The sequence below is a fragment of the Mauremys reevesii genome, linkage group 20 (assembly GCF_016161935.1).
Source record: "Mauremys reevesii isolate NIE-2019 linkage group 20, ASM1616193v1, whole genome shotgun sequence".
Classification (NCBI taxonomy): Eukaryota; Metazoa; Chordata; order Testudines; family Geoemydidae; genus Mauremys; species Mauremys reevesii.
In genome coordinates, this window is record NC_052642.1 from 23233751 (window position 1) to 23248885 (window position 15135).

A 15135-nucleotide genomic window follows, 5' to 3' on the forward strand; every position below is an offset into this window, starting at 1 on the left:
TCCTTGTCTGAACCCGAGGCTGAATATGCTAAGACAGCTGACTTGTGCAAGGCTTCTGCATCGTTGTGTGGCTCCATGAATGGCCCTTGCAACCCCCTCTTGTGTAAAAAACACAAATTGCTCTCTGGGAAATGCAGGAAAGCTCACAGCTGGAACACTGCGTGCAGTTCTGGTCACTCCATCTCAAAAAGGATGTATTAGAATTGGAAAAGGTACAGAGAAGAGCAACAGAAATTATTAGGGGGATGGAACAGCTTCTGTATGAGGAGATTAAAAAGACTTGGACTCTTCAACTTAGAAACGAGATAACCAAGGGGGAGGATGATAGTCTGCACAGTCATTAATGATGTGGAGAAAGTAAATTAGGAGTTGTTGTTACCCCTTCATGTACCAGAGGAACCAGGGTTCACCCAATGAAATTAATAGGTGGTGGGTGTAAAATAAACACAAGGACGTTCTTCTTCACACAGTCACAGTCATCCTGTGGGACTTGTTGCCAGGGGATGTCGTGGAGGCCAAAAGTATAACTGGGTTCAAAACCAGACCTGGATAAAGTCATAGAGGACAGGTCCATCAATGGCTGTTAGCCAAGACGGTCAGAGAGACAACCCAGGCTCTGGGTGCCACTAAACCTCCAGTTGCCAGAAGCTGGGACTGGACAACAAAGGATGGATCATTTGATAATTGCCTTGTCGTGGTCATTCCCTCTGAAGCATTTAGCACCAGCCACCGATGGGAGACAGGATACTGGTCTAGATGGACCATTGGCCATATTGGGCTGGACTAGTCTCATATTCTTACGACTCCAAGATCACTTTCTTGAGTGGTTTCAGCTAATTTAGACCCCATCATTTTGTACATGCAGTTGGGATTGTTTTCCAATGTGCATTACTTTGCACTTCTGAACATTGAATTTCATCTGCTGTTTTCTTGCCCAGTCACCCTCTCCCAGCACTGGGCCTGTCCCCTGTGCCTGGGCAGCGTGCTGAAGCACTGAATATTGCTCCCCTAGGTGGTAGGGTGAGACATCTAGGGAAACGCATCCGAGAACTTCTGCAGCCGCACCCCGGAAGCGCTTCATGCAGCGCTTTGAAATTGTTTGAGGACTCTGAGTCAGGGCAGTGTCAGAATCTCAGTCAGCGGTAGCTGAGTCCATCCTCTTCGCAGTGCTGTGAATGTGGCAGCACTGCCGAGAGATATGGCCCAGCGGGGTTTTGTTTCTCTTCAAGGAATGAGGCCTCCACCACAAGACGGCCCAATTGAAGGAGCCCCAAGCAAGTTGCCAGCAGCTCTAGAGTCACCTCTCGGTAGCATGAGAAGGTGCAGATGGCACGGGCTGTCCTCCGAGAGTGGCAGCCTGTGATGTGTCCCGGGGTACCTGGGGCTGCCACTTGCCCTTGGCATGAGGAAGCCTTGTCTGTGTGGTTGTGGATCAGCTCCCTGGCTCCACCAGCCAGGCCTCGCTCTCGGTGGAGGTTAACAGTAGACATCCACCGTCACCAGAGCGCCCAGCCCCTGATCCACTGAACACTGAGTCTCTACTCCCAAAGGAACAGTACACACCACTTACTAATGTTCGCCTGGGATCACTGCTCCCCTTGACACATAGCACCTAGTGAACACAACACATTTATTATGGAAGGGCAGAGATTCAAACGATAGAAAGTAATTACACTGGAAACAAATGGTTACATATACAACAGAATCCTAACAGGCTTGCTAGTGTGTAAACGTAACTCACAAGGCATTCCCTTGTCTCCTACAGGACAGCTTGCTCCACGTCCTTTTCCCAGCGTTTCAGCCAGGATGGCCGAGATTAACACCCCCCCCCCCACACACACACACACACTTCATAAAATCAAAGTCTCTGGCAACTTGTCTTCACTGCCTGAAGGATGGCAGAACGTTTCTCTGCACCCCCCCGATATACCAGCCCAGACCTTTGATCTTCACCTGAAAAGTATCTCCTCCTCCGTCCCCCCACATTTACCTCTTCCTGTTAATTTCCTCCTGAAATCTCGCAAGCTCTTCATTAACATTTGTCTCCGTGTGCTAATAGACCTCTGATGTAAGACACACAATGGTCCTCTGGGAGAGATGGCTCCCCCTCAGGTCTGGAGAAGCCTGTTTCCAGGCACACTGCCTTTGCGTGACCTGCCTTTAACTAGCAGGCCTAGAGAGCCTCATTTTTAGAATATCACATAACTCCTCAGTCCTTTTCCTACCTCCATCTCCGTGATTTTTGTGAGCATTTGACACAGGCTTTCAGTAGAGCACTTACCTGACATTCTTTCAGTGAACCCCGGGGATCCCTATACCGCTGTGTACCCCGGTGCCCTTTGCTAGATGGCATCAGGAGATCCCTGGGTCACACAACCCATGGAAGCTTCAGGTCCCAGCATGCAGTGTTCACCTTAGTAATCAGTAGTGGGCACTCAGATTAAGATGGAGCATTGCATGTTGGGATCTGTATTTTCCATGGGCTGCAGCTCTGTGTTAACAAAAAGCAGCCACATGCTAGATGAATAGAACTCCCCAGCCACAGGCTGTTAGTGCCGAGTGGCAGCAGCTGCGTGTGTCCAGGGTCTCCACTGGCTAACGTACTCCATAGGGTTTGGATTTAAACGAGATTTATCCTTAAGAGCACGTCCCATACCAAGAGAACCATCTTTGATGAGCCCAGCAGGTACGTGAATCTTTGATTATCTTCATGGAGAGGCTGTTGGGAGTTGAAAGCTGAGTTGTGTGTTACTGGAGAGAGAACCGTTCCCAGCTTTGCAAGAGAGCTACTGACCTGACCAATGACCTTGTCATGATAATTTGGGCTTCCTGGGTCAGACCCGCTTCTCACAGGGGCCTCTGGGTGTGACTGTACCCTTTGGTGAGATGACTGTCTCGTCTCCCAGTAGGGAGCCTGGACTACCATGACAGGCTGAGGTCACCGTCTGAGCCCCTTGTAGACTTGGCTGGCAAACTTCCTGCTGTGGGCAGGGGCAGAGCCCAGCAGGCTCCATGTTGGATGGCCCACCCCGGCTGCTGTTTCTCATTAGGAATGTTACATGGAACGTTGATTTCCAAGTGCTCCTGGGACAAGTCTGGGTTGTTCTTGTTCTCTGGCATTCCTGTTTGTGGACAGGCTAGCTCTAGTGAAGGAAGAGCGAGAAGCAGGAAGGTAATTAAATGGGATTGTACATTGCTCCTTGGGTAAACCCCTCTCGCATGATAATTGTGGCCTTGGTCAGGTCACCTCTGCAATATTTTTCACCTGTTCAGTTTGATTGGGTACAGTTGGTGTGCGCACTGGACCAGCTTCTGGCATTGGCCAGTGGAGTCACCTACTATCGCTGACACTGACGTGGAGGTAACTGCAGTGATCCACCCTGCAGAGGGTTTGGAGAGGTCTCTGTCTCTGCTCTCCATCACTGCTCGCTCTGCAGCAGCCTTTCCTTAGCAGCAGTGACTGCCAGTGCTCATTCAGTTGTGTCTCCTGCAGTCTTGCTGTTGGTTTTAATGAAATAGCCAGGTCCCTTGGATTGCTTGTAGCCTGGGAGGACCTGACAGTGTGGTGGCAGTGCTGCTGCTGTTGCTGGGTGCCTGTCTTCCTCTAGACTGACCTTTATCTCACTGTGTTCTTTCTCCTGACTCCAGGTGAAAATAATGACAGAGAGAGAGCTTCTGGCTGTGGCCTGTGAGCAGTTCTTGGGGAAGAACGTCCAAGACATTAAGAACGTGGTCCTTCAAACGCTGGAGGGGCATCTGCGATCCATCCTAGGTGTGGTGCAACCAGCGCTGCCACTGATGTCACAGTAGCCAGTGCCTTGAATGGCGTTTTCCCTCTGTCTGTACAGCGCTCAGTGGCTGCTGCCCTCTGGGTACTTGAGAAACAAGCTAGTACAACTGCTCCACGTAGTCGGAGTGTCTGGCATCTTCCTCCTCATGTGAAGGTGTGGAATTGAGATGTAGGCAGGCCTGGCGAAGCCTGGGCAAACGGTTGTGCTGTCACGTCCAGACCTGACCCCGCTTCTCCCAGCCCTTGAACAGCTGGGAGATAAATGGGGCCTGTTTGTTCCCAGGTACCTCCCAAGCTTACCGCCCACCTGTTGTGCTTTTCGCATTGTCAGTGCAATAGCGCTTTGGCTTTGTTTCCGTTTCCAGGCACCCTGACAGTGGAGCAGATCTATCAGGACCGGGATCAGTTTGCCAAGCTGGTGCGGGAGGTGGCAGCCCCAGATGTGGGCCGCATGGGCATCGAGATCCTGAGCTTTACCATCAAGGTACAGCCAGGCAAAGGGAACCCCACAGCTGGACAAGGGGAACCCACTGGGCCAATCGGCAATGCTTGTGGGGCAGTAACCTATGGGTCCTGACTTCTTTGGAAAGGTCTCTATGGGATTTACAGTCTGCCTTGCCCTGCTGGAGTTCCCATAACAGCAGCTACAGGCTGGTATAAAATATGGACCATACACACAGTTCTCTGTGTGGGAAGGGCTGAAATTCAGCGCCCCGCCAGGGCCAGCTGTAAACATTGTGTGCTGCCAACTGCACCACTAAGGAGTCACAAGGGGGTTGAACAGAGAGCTCCTCCGTGTGGTAACCTTCCCCCTTTGGCATCTCTCTAGTTCTCAGGCAGGCTGGCAAGGCAGGTTTGCATATCCTGGAGCAAAGCGGCTGCTGTGTTATCGGGAGCACTAGGCGCTCTGGAAAGGAGGGGTGGGCTCCGGGATGAAATGACTTGCGGTGGATGATTTTGAAGTCTCTCCCTCTGTCTAGGATGTGTATGATAAGGTGGAATATCTGAGCTCTCTGGGTAAGACTCAGACAGCCGTTGTTCAGAGAGATGCCGACATTGGTGTGGCAGAGGCTGAGCGAGATGCTGGCATTCGGGTACGTTCAGCAGCACTCCCCCAAAGCGAGTGTCGTCCCTCAGCTGCCTGCCAAGGTTGCTGATGTCCCCGTGCGCCTAACTGAGTGTGCGGTATGATCCCTTCCTGCAGGAGTCGGAGTGCAAGAGGGAAATGCTGGACATCAAGTTCATGTCAGACACTAAAACGGCCGATTCCAAACGGGCCTTTGAGATGCAGAAAGCCGCCTTCAGCCAGGAGATTAACATTAAGGTGAGAGAGTCTGCCTCCCCTGGCTGGACTTCTGACTGGAGATCAGTAGCAGTGGGTTCTTCCCGGCTGCCCTTCTGCGGAGTGTGTGGTTAGCGTCTTCTCTCCCTTTTTACACCGATACGTGCTGAAGAAGTTGCTTGTCAACCAGATTTGTAGACTCCACATTCCAGGTTAGTTGCAGTACTGGCAAATCCTTTGAGTAAGGAACAGTAGGTTCCCCAGGCCTGGCAGCTCTGCGGATGTGCTGGATGCCCAGGGCCGTGTGTGCTGCTCAGAAGGGAGGAGGAGACATGCTAAGAGCACCTGCACTGGCTGGTTCATTAGGCACCCGGTGCAAGAAGAGGTGGGGGCAGTTTAGACAAGTGCTGCCTTAGCATGAGGTTTCCCAAGTGGGTCCAACTGGAGCATGATGAGGCGCTGGCCCTGATGTGTCCGGGTGCTTCGGAGTCAGCCACTAGCTCCTGGAGGGGGACGAGGGGCTGGGGCGTGGAGCGAAGCCGGGCACGTGGGGACAGTCTGCGGTGGAGAAAGTTTGGGCGAAGCTGGGCAGCCGCTGGCCCAGCACAGGTTTGTGTGCTCCTCACAGCACGTCCCTCCCCTCCCGTACCGGGGGGCTCTCTGGGTCTGGGGGAGAGCGGAGTGGAAGTGTGTTACAGGCTCCTCCAAGCCCTGACATGTTGCTACCTCGCTGCGACTCCGGCTCCCAGGATGGGATGGGGAGGATTCCCGTCTGCTTGATTTCCCAAGAGAGCAGTTACCTCTTCTCTGCAGGCTCTTGCGCTCGGGCACCTATTGCCCCCTCAGGCCGAGGCCACTCACTCTCCTCTCCGCCAAGGTCCTTCTGTTTCCGTTGCTGGTGGAGGCCAGCGGGGTCAGGGTGTTACTGGGTCAGCGGCCAAGCTTTTGGGTTCAGTTGGTGTTAAGGGTGGGCACGAAGAGCCTTTATAACTAGACAAGTGGGTCAGGACTGGAAATCCCGAAGTGACTTTGTGTTCTCAGTTGCAATGGTGAGGGAAGACCAATGCTGCTGATCTGCTCAGAGCCAGCTCCTGCTCCCCCTACAGATGCAGACTTCGCAAACTCCTAAAATAGCCCAGGGAGCTGCAGTCCTTCCCCACCTTGGGGAAAGCGATGGCAGCACCTGCTGCAAGGGGAAACTGTCACCTCTAGAGCTTGCTAACTGGGTGAGGGAGGGAGGTTCAGAGCAAGTCTGGAATCAGGTGACATTTGAGAAGAGAGATCACTGTGCTCCATTAATCCCTGCTGCTGGGGCAGTCGCTTGAGCTCTGGTTTGTCTAGATCAGGATAGCCAGCATCTTAGGAGGCAGATAGCACAAGGAGGGGTTCCCCTTCCTCGTGCCTCTGAGGTCTCAGCTCGGCTTGGGCAGACAGAGCTCTGTCCCTCTCTCTGTACAGACTGCCGAGGCCCAGCTGGCCTACGAGCTGCAGGGTGCCCGGGAGCAGCAGAAGATCCGCCAGGAGGAGATCGAGATCGAGGTGGTGCAGCGCAGGAAGCAGATTGATGTTGAGGAGAAAGAGATCATCCGGATGGACAAGGAGCTGACAGCCACCATCAAGCGTCCGGCAGAGGCCGAGGCACACCGCATGCAGCAGATCGCCGAGGGCGAGAAGTGAGTGGCCGAGCGGGTACAGGTGCCCAGACTTGGCCTGGCAGCGTGCTAAGAGCCTGAGTCGCACAGCTGAGTTGAGCTGAGCCCTGCATGGAGTCCCAGCATGCTGATCCCGGCCCAGAGGCTCTCGAAGGCCCCTGTCCACAGCAGCACATTGCTAAGGAGCGGGGCTCGGGGCTGTTTCCAAGCAGGGGCTGTTTCCTTTCCAGGGTGAAGCAGGTTCTCCTGGCGCAGGCCGAAGCAGAGAAGATCCGCAAGATTGGCGAGGCAGAGGCCTCTGTCATCGAAGCCATCGGGAAAGCAGACGCGGAGAAAATGAAGCTGAAGGCAGAGGCTTACCAGCAGTACGGTGACGCGGCCAAGATGGCTCTGGTGCTGGACGCTCTGCCCCAGGTGAGAGGCTCAAGGCTTCCAGTCGCTCTGCAGGGAGGGGGCTGTGGGAAAGGGAAGTGAAGGGTTAATGGAGCATTGGCTCTGCTGTGCCTGTGAATGGCACACAGCACCGTGCCGGCACCTGGTGGCTAAGTCCTGGGCCAGATCGGGTGCTCAGAGCCTTCCTGCCAGTCAGGCACCGATGGGGACATGCTTGCGGGTGCCCTTTTATGCCTGAATCTTTTCAGAGTCTGGCCAGCAAGTTTGCAAGCAGCCCCCTCCTGGCCTCCTGCTGGAAATGAAGGTCCCTGGTTCATTCTGGTCTCCTTCTCCTGCGCCTCCACAGATCGCTGCCAAGGTGGCTGCTCCGCTGGCTAAAGTGGACGAGATTGTTATTCTCAGTGGGGACAATAACAAGGTGACGTCCGAGCTGAGCCGTCTGCTGGCTGAGATCCCTGTGTCTGTGCATGCCCTCACTGGTGTCGACCTGTCCAAGGTGAGCTGGGACCGGCGGGGCCGTCACATGGAGAGCTGAGGCCTCTTCCCACTTCAGGGGACCTGCCCTTACCTCTCATTGTGGTTTGTTACATATCCGCAGCACCGGTTAGAAACCCCTTTGATCCTACCCCTCCCCACGCCCTTTGCATGTTGTCGGACTGAGGAAGCTCTCCACTGCTCTGACCATCGTTGCTGGGGGTCTCCATGCAGAGTTAGTGGCCCTGCACTCCTGGCCAAGTCCTAGCTGCAGTTTCTGGAAGGGAAGGAGGGAGATCCCTTCCCATGACATGCTGTGGGGGCAGGGCAGGGGCTTTCAGTGCGCCCTGCACCTCTCAAAGCTCAAACCGTCCTTGAGATCTTCTCCTCTCCCTGAAGGGTCTTTCTCTCCATCATCCCCAGCCTTTGTTCCGGCTGCAGAGTCTCAGCCCGAGAGCCTGGTGCTGGCTCCCTCGCCTTCTGTGTCCACTGCAACACTCCTAACAGCTTCTCTCTTCCCATCCTGCAGATCCCCCTGATCCAGAAAGCCACGGGAGCCCAGGCGTGAGGCTGGCCAGTCCAAAGCTAGTGAAGACAACCCCCTGTTATGCACTCTTACATCAACTGCCTTTAACACTTGGGAAATCCTTTTATATCAAAGACAATTGGAAGTTCATTTTTAAGCTCTGGTGCCTTATTTTGTAGGACCAGAATGATGCATGTTAAATTGGCCTTTTTTTCTTAAGGGGAATTTATTTTGTAAGTTTAATTGTGTGTTGTATTAGTCTGGAGTGTCGATCTGAATCCTCGGTTATAATTGGCAGCTTGTCTGGTCTTGCAATCTTGGTGCCTTGAAGTTCTCTGTCCTCTGTTTGGAGCTCAGGGGCAGAGAGGCCGAGAGGGGTGAGCTGGAAGCCCGGGGGCTCAGGGAGCATCCACTGGGGCAGTGAGGAGCGTAGATGGACGGGCTTGCAGACTTCTTCCTTAGGGCAGAAGCCTGTTTCTGCAGCGCTCCCAGTGCGTGGAGCTGCTGGAAGAGAACCCTAAGCAGGACGTCCTCTTGTCTGCCTGAGTTACAAATGTGATCTAGCGAGTCCCACGTCCTTGCACTCACAACTGCTGGCTGGCCTCCCCTGTACGTTCCCCCCAGGGCACGCAGAGTATAGCAAGACTGCACTGAGCCAAGCCCTCAGGCCCCGTCCAGGCTGGGGGTTGAGAGAGGAGCCACCCTCCGACTTCTTAGCCAATGCATGAGTCCTGTCAGAGCCTGCCGAGATCTGCCCAGCCTGTCGCCATGCCATGCTGCAGCATAGGTGGGACTTTATCCAGGGGCTGGATTCAGTCTCAGAATGTAGCTGCTGAGGGGGCTACAGTGACGCTCTCTGGCAGATCTCTGCTCAGGGCCTGGGGCCAAGTTCGGGAGGAGCACTGCCCTGGGAGCGCCCCTTTCTCTCCTGGCTCCTGCCCGCGGTGCCCAGTGGCGTGGCTAGTACAGGTGCTCTGGAGACAGGCTCTCTGGTGTGTCAGGCAGCTGCCTGCCCCAGTGAGGAGACTGCGTGCAGCCCCACCGGTCAGCAGCATGAGGCCAGTCTCCTGTCCCAGGTGCGTTACAAATCCTGCCCTGACACTGGGAGAAGAAACTGCTCCTGGGGAAGCCAGCTGCCGTTGTGGAAGGGCCACAGGAGTCGTGGCTCCGTTGGCTCCCTTTTGTGTACACAGCCTCCGAACGGCTTCTCGCAGCAGCATTGCCAGCCCTGCTAGCGCTCGGCCGGCAAGGCCCAGCCCAGACACTGCAGCGGGCAGCTGGGCCTGCAGAGGTGTTGGGCTTGATCTGGCTGGAGCTGTGCATGCTGAGGCTGGGGAGCAGCCAGGGTGCCATTGTTAAAGTGCCAACCTGCTGTCCGTTAGCACGCCCGCTGGTGGGGGTGCAACAGGGACTGGCAGCGTAGGCACAGCCAGGGGGCTTGAGGAGGGATCTGGGCGTGGTGGGGCTGTAATCCCTCGCCCAGGTGGGGGGGTCCCGGGGCTGTAATCCAAACGCTGCCTGATTGTGGTTTGTTTAATTTTGTTGAGCACGTGGCCCAGAGTCCTAGATCCATCTCCCGCGCTCTCCCTGCCATTCCCCCCAGTGTGAGGTGCCACCCGCGTCCCATAGCGGTTCTCATCCTGGGCTGTGTAGCAATGTGCAGCAGCCTTTCCTGTCCCTCGGTGTGACTGATCCCGCTGCTGTAGGTGCTTAGCTGTGCCCGCAGGCACTCTGCTGCCGCCAAAGTATCTTCTCCTGCCAGTGGTAGCCAAGGCTTTCCTCTTTGCCTCTCTTGCCAGCTCCTCCTCCCCTGGCAGTTTGTCCAGCTTAGGGTGGGCACAGTGGCGTGTGGGTCGCTCCCCCCAGCAGGAGGGCCTCACGCCAGGGCTCCCGGTGCTCTTTGACCTGCCTCAGGCTTGTCTCAGTTGTTTTACAGCCAGGTGGGTGCAGCGTTAGCCCCCCTGCGTAGTCAGTGCTGGGTGAAATCCCTCCGGGGGGGTGGGGCAGGGCTGAGGCCAGAGCCTGTGCGGCACAGTGTGCTGGTCTGAGGGCCAGGTGGTTGTGGTTGCAGTGAGTGTTCACTCGCCGGTCGGATTGATCTGAGTTATAGGGACCATCCAGGAAGCTTCACAGGCCCAAAGAGGGGAGCTGTGCCTGGCATTAGGCCTTGAAAACGCTCTGACCTCCAGTCTCTCACTTGACTGGGTTAGCAAGGACACAGGCACCACGGCCAGCGGGCAAAGGTGCCAAGCCCATCAGCATAACAATAAAGCTGCTGGTGGTGGTTAACTGGGCCGCCCAAGACCTATTGCCCACAGGGCCGGTGCCCGTTCTCCCCCTGCCCTCAGTCCTCACCTGCAGTTCTGCTCCTGGAGCCTGCAGTGTGAATCCTGTGCTGAAGCACAGTGCCTGGTTTTGTGACAGCCCCTGGCACATGGGCACCAGTTTCTTTCCTTGCCAAAGTCACACTCCCCAGGTCTGCAGAGGAGAAAGTTTACTGCTCCCTGCACCCTGTTACATTTCTTCCTCCTCCCTGCCCCGGCTGGGTCAGCCCGAGGGGCTCCGGCTGTCTTGTGTGTCCTGTGGAAGGCCCTCCCTGCGGAGCAAACCTGCTGCTTTGATGGCGAATGTGCCCTGGTTTCCCACCACCTGTTTTGTTCCTCAACACTGGTCTGGCCGTGGGGCAGCTGGTGAAAACCTGTCCGAGCTGTGTGCGCTCTGGCAGGCTGCTCCCCACCTCCCCGCAGCTGGGAGGGCCCCTCCCTCTTGGAGAGCTGAGCGGGGAGTTCAAGGATGTGACGGGAGTGTAATGTAGAGCTGAAACGGTCTGGCAGGATTTCCGTGAGGAAACACGAGGAGTGAAGGAATCTCTGGCCTCCTGGGGCTTCTCTCAGGGCTGACACTAGCTCTGCGTCCAGCGAGGAGGAGGAGCTGGCTGGACAACAGGAGGGAAGGGATGGTTTTATCTGCTGGCTTGCACATATGCCCCAGACACACTACTCTGTATATCTGGAACTAGCTTGTTGCAGTGGCAGGCCGGGAGCTGACTGTTCTGTAAAGGCTGTTCATATCTGCATGTAAATTGTGCATGCCATCGTTCTGCTGACATCTTACATACTGTATAATAAAGAGGCAGCATGACCATGCTGCACTGGCTGTCAGTCTTGCCCTGCTCTGACTCCTTCCTTCTCTGTCGCAGGGCAGGTTCGACTTCCCCTCAGTGCCCCCAGCAGGTGGAGGGCAGGGTCTGCTTGTCCTGTGCCTCCCACCGAGCCCCACAGCCGCTGCCGGAGTCAGCTGGAGGAGCAGGCGGACACAGGCAGGTTGCAGGGGCTGACCTGGCAGGCAGCATTCAAAGGGCCAGCCTTGCCCTGAGAACTGCCCTCATCCCAAGTCTGCTCTGGGACCCACAGCTCTTCAGCCAGGCCAGGACTCTCCCTCTCTCTCTCTTATCAGGCCCAGGTGGGCAGCCACGGGCTTCTTGCCTGCAGGGTAGCGCTGCCTGTGCCAAGCTGGGATCCCAGCCTCGTACCAGCTGCTGGTAGGTGGCAGGAGGAAGCCACTGTGATTGGGTGCATCACTGCACCAAAGGGGCCCCCGCTCGCATTTCGCCTCCAAGGTGACCACCTTGGCCAGCATCGCAGAGAGACCATGGCAGAGATGAGGAGAATCCTGCCGCCCTCAGGCCTGGTCCCTGCACTGACCACTCAGCCATACTGCCCTCTGTGTCCAAGGGGATTTACCAGGCTCCTGCCAACAAGTTCATCTTCCCTAGGTGAGTCAGGCAGCGGAGTCTGAGTCCAGGGGTAGCCTCCCACAGCTCCACCTGCTCCAGGCTGGCGGTGCTGCCTGCCCTTAGCCAGGGCTTCTGCTGCCCAAAGGGTAGTTAGTCCCTGCCCCAGGCAGTGCTGCCCGAGCTCTGAAACCAGCCAGAGCCCAACATGGGGGCAGTGTCTGCAGCTGCCAGAGGGCAGTAACAGCAGGGAGTCTGCCCTGCGGCTGGGGCAGGCTGGCAGGAGCCCGTTGCACAGCACACTCTGGGCTCTGGCACGTGGACACGGGTTCTGGCCCACGCTGCTCTCTGCATCAGCACAGCCTGGCCACAGCACATGCTGGGACCTGCTGGCGAAAGTTCAGGGTAGCTGCCCCCTGTTCCGTGCTGACAAATTGGATGCAATCTGTGGGCTCTTGGCTGGGCAAACGGGCATCCAGCTGCAGTGTCCCAGCCACCTGCCATCTGTCTGCCCTGAGCCTCAGTCCCATTAGCCCTTCCCGGGACTGATACCTCAGCCCCTCTAGGAACCGGGTTTTAAGCGAGTCCCTGGCGCTGTACGTGGGACTGGGGCTGGGGCAGCAGCGCTTGTTGTTCGCTTACACTTCCTGCTCAGGCTGTGGCATCTGCAGGCTCTGGGCCCAGCAGTGCCCAGCTAAAGGAGCAGCATGTGGCAATCAAATCTAAAACCGGTAAGTGTGTTTCTGGTTTTCCATCCCTGCCCATTGTAGCTACTGCTCTGCCGCTCAGGTGGTGGGTCCTGGCTGGCCCTGCCTGCCCCTGCAGCTCACCATGGAGGCTTGGCTTGGCCAGGGCATCCCACTCCTGCTAGCCGTGAAGTAATGCCTGTGAAGGAGAAACCCCAGAGCAGGGCAGGCCGGGTCCCCCTCCCCCTCAGCCAGGACAGGAACATCACAGGCATGGGGTCAGGGTGGAGAGGGAGGAAGAGCCGGGGAGTGAGGGACACTGGCAGAGCTGTGTGTGGGGATATCAGTCTTACAAAAACTCTCCCAGGCTTAGGAGGTAAGGACAAAACTTGGCTGCTGCTTGGAAGCCGAGCCATCTGTTGAGCAAAGATCCGTGTGTCTGGCAGCTCCCTGAACAAGGGACCCTGTACAGACAAACAGCTGAACAGTGTGTCTGTCTGACGCCTGTGAAGCTGCAGATAGTGCAGGGTGGGGACAGTTAAAACTTCCTGCAGTCCAAGCAGAGGCTGAGAGCTGGAGGATCCCTTATCTATGAGTGAACACATCCAGGGAGCAGGGCGTGTGTGCAGGCCGGGTCCTGGGGTACCGCACCAGAGCCCCAAGCCCCTCTGGCTGCATCACCACTGGCAGCATGACTCCCCCCAGCCCACCTTGTCCTAGCTCTGGCACTGCAGTGCAGGGCCCAGCACGGCCTAGTGGAATTAATAGGCAGCAGGTTTAATACAACAAGTGGAAGTGTTTTTGTCACACAACGCGTAGTCGGCCTGTGGAACTTGTTGCCAGGGGATGTTGTGAAGGCCAAAACTATAACGGGTCCAAAAGGAATTAGATAAGTTCCTGGAGAATGGTCCATCAATGGCTATTGGCCAAGATGGTCAGTGACACAACCCCATGCTCTGCGTGTCCCTAAATCTGACTGCCAGAACCTGGGACTGGATGACGGGATGGGTCACTTGATAATTGTCCTGTTCTGTTCTTTCCCTCTGAAACATCCGGTGCCAGCCACTGTTAGAAGACAGGCTGCTGGGCTCGCTGGACCATGGGTCTGACCTGAGGAATTAACACAGAGGGGTGGGGGGCTCATTTCTTTGCAGACTGAATTGGGGAGGTCAGTAAATCATCAGGTTAAAACAAAATGTTTGTGCTAAATAAAATAAGTAAATAGGTCAGTAGGCTAAAAACCCAAACTGTCTCAGCCAGCTCCAATGGGGAGAACACTCAGGAAACTCTTTAGTTTTTTTCGTTCTTTAGTTTATATTAAAGTTTTACAAATGTAATGATGAGGAAAAGAGGAAGTGGAACCATAAACAGCGCATGCAGCACAGGAAGTGGTTTAAGCCAATCAAAAACTGTATAATGCAATGGACAGTAAATGCAATAAAATGTTGTATATTTTCCAAAACGGTTTGTGTAACTTTGAAGCTGTAATGAACCCTGCATCCCAACCCCCCATGTTTGTCTAATCAACTCAGCATAGAACTGCTGAATGCCAAATAAAGTGTGTCAGAAGCAAGAAGCCTGCCAAACAATCAGTGGGACCACTGGATGATTGAGGTGCTAAAGGAAGACAAGGCCATTGCAGAGAAGCAAAATGAATTCTGTGTCCATCTTCACTACAGCGAATGTGAGGGCAATTTTCCACGCGAGTCCTTTTTAGGTGACAGATCGGAGAAGCTGTCCCAGATTGAGGTGTCAGTAGAGGAGGGTTTGGAACAAATTGATCAATTAAACAGTTAGATGTCACCAGGAACAGATGGTATCACCCAAAAGTTCTGGAGGAACTCAGGTATGAAATTGCAGAACTACTAACTCGGGTATGTAATATATCGCATAAATCAGCCTCTGCACCAGATGACTGGTGAAAGCAACCATGATGCTGATTTTTTTAAAAGTCTCCAGATGCAATCCTGGCAATTACAGGCAGATAAGCCTAACTTCAGGACCAGACAAATTGGTTGGTTGAAACTATAGTAAAGAACAAAATTATCAGAGATTGAGATGAACATGATTTGTTGTGGAAGAGTAAACACTGTAAAGCAAAATCAGGACTCACCAATCCATTAGAATTCTTTGAGAGGGTCAACAGACATATGGACAAGGGGGATCCAGTGGACACAGTGTATTTGGAATTTCAGAAAGCCTTTCACAAGGTCCCATTCTAACATCTCTTAAGCAAAGTGAGCAGTCATGGGATAAGAGGAAATGTCCTCTTGTGGATCAGTAACTGGTTAAAAGATAGGAAACAAAGGGTAGGACTAAATGGTCAGTTTTCAGAATGGAGAGAGGTAAATAACAGGGTCCCCCTGGGGTCTGTACTGGGACCAGTGCTGTTCAACATAGTTATAAATGATCTGGGAAAAGGGGGTAAACAGTGAGGTGGCAAAATTTGCAGATGGTACAAAACTACTCAAAATAGTTACAAAGCAGACTACAAAGAGCTACAAATGGATCTCACAAAAGGGTGACTGGGCAAAAAAGCAGCTGATGAAATTCAATGTTGATAAATGCAAAGTGATGCATGTTGGAAAACATAATCCTA

General features: G+C 54.6%; 1 protein-coding gene across 11 annotated transcripts in view; it reads left to right on the plus strand.

The window, feature by feature from the left end:
* FLOT2 (flotillin 2) overlaps positions 1-11278 on the plus strand; it is a 29373-nt gene extending 18095 nt beyond the window's left edge. For all 11 annotated transcript variants that reach the window (XM_039507428.1, XM_039507420.1, XM_039507419.1 and 8 more), the window contains 8 exons: positions 3649-3772; positions 4156-4274; positions 4771-4884; positions 4995-5114; positions 6531-6745; positions 6955-7138; positions 7464-7613; positions 8121-11278. In XM_039507428.1, the coding sequence (XP_039363362.1) occupies positions 3658-3772; positions 4156-4274; positions 4771-4884; positions 4995-5114; positions 6531-6745; positions 6955-7138; positions 7464-7613; positions 8121-8159 (1056 nt within the window). In that variant the 5' untranslated portion in view covers positions 3649-3657 and the 3' untranslated portion in view covers positions 8160-11278. The remainder of the gene's footprint in view (positions 1-3648; positions 3773-4155; positions 4275-4770; positions 4885-4994; positions 5115-6530; positions 6746-6954; positions 7139-7463; positions 7614-8120) is intronic.
* Positions 11279-15135: the final 3857 nt, after the last annotated feature.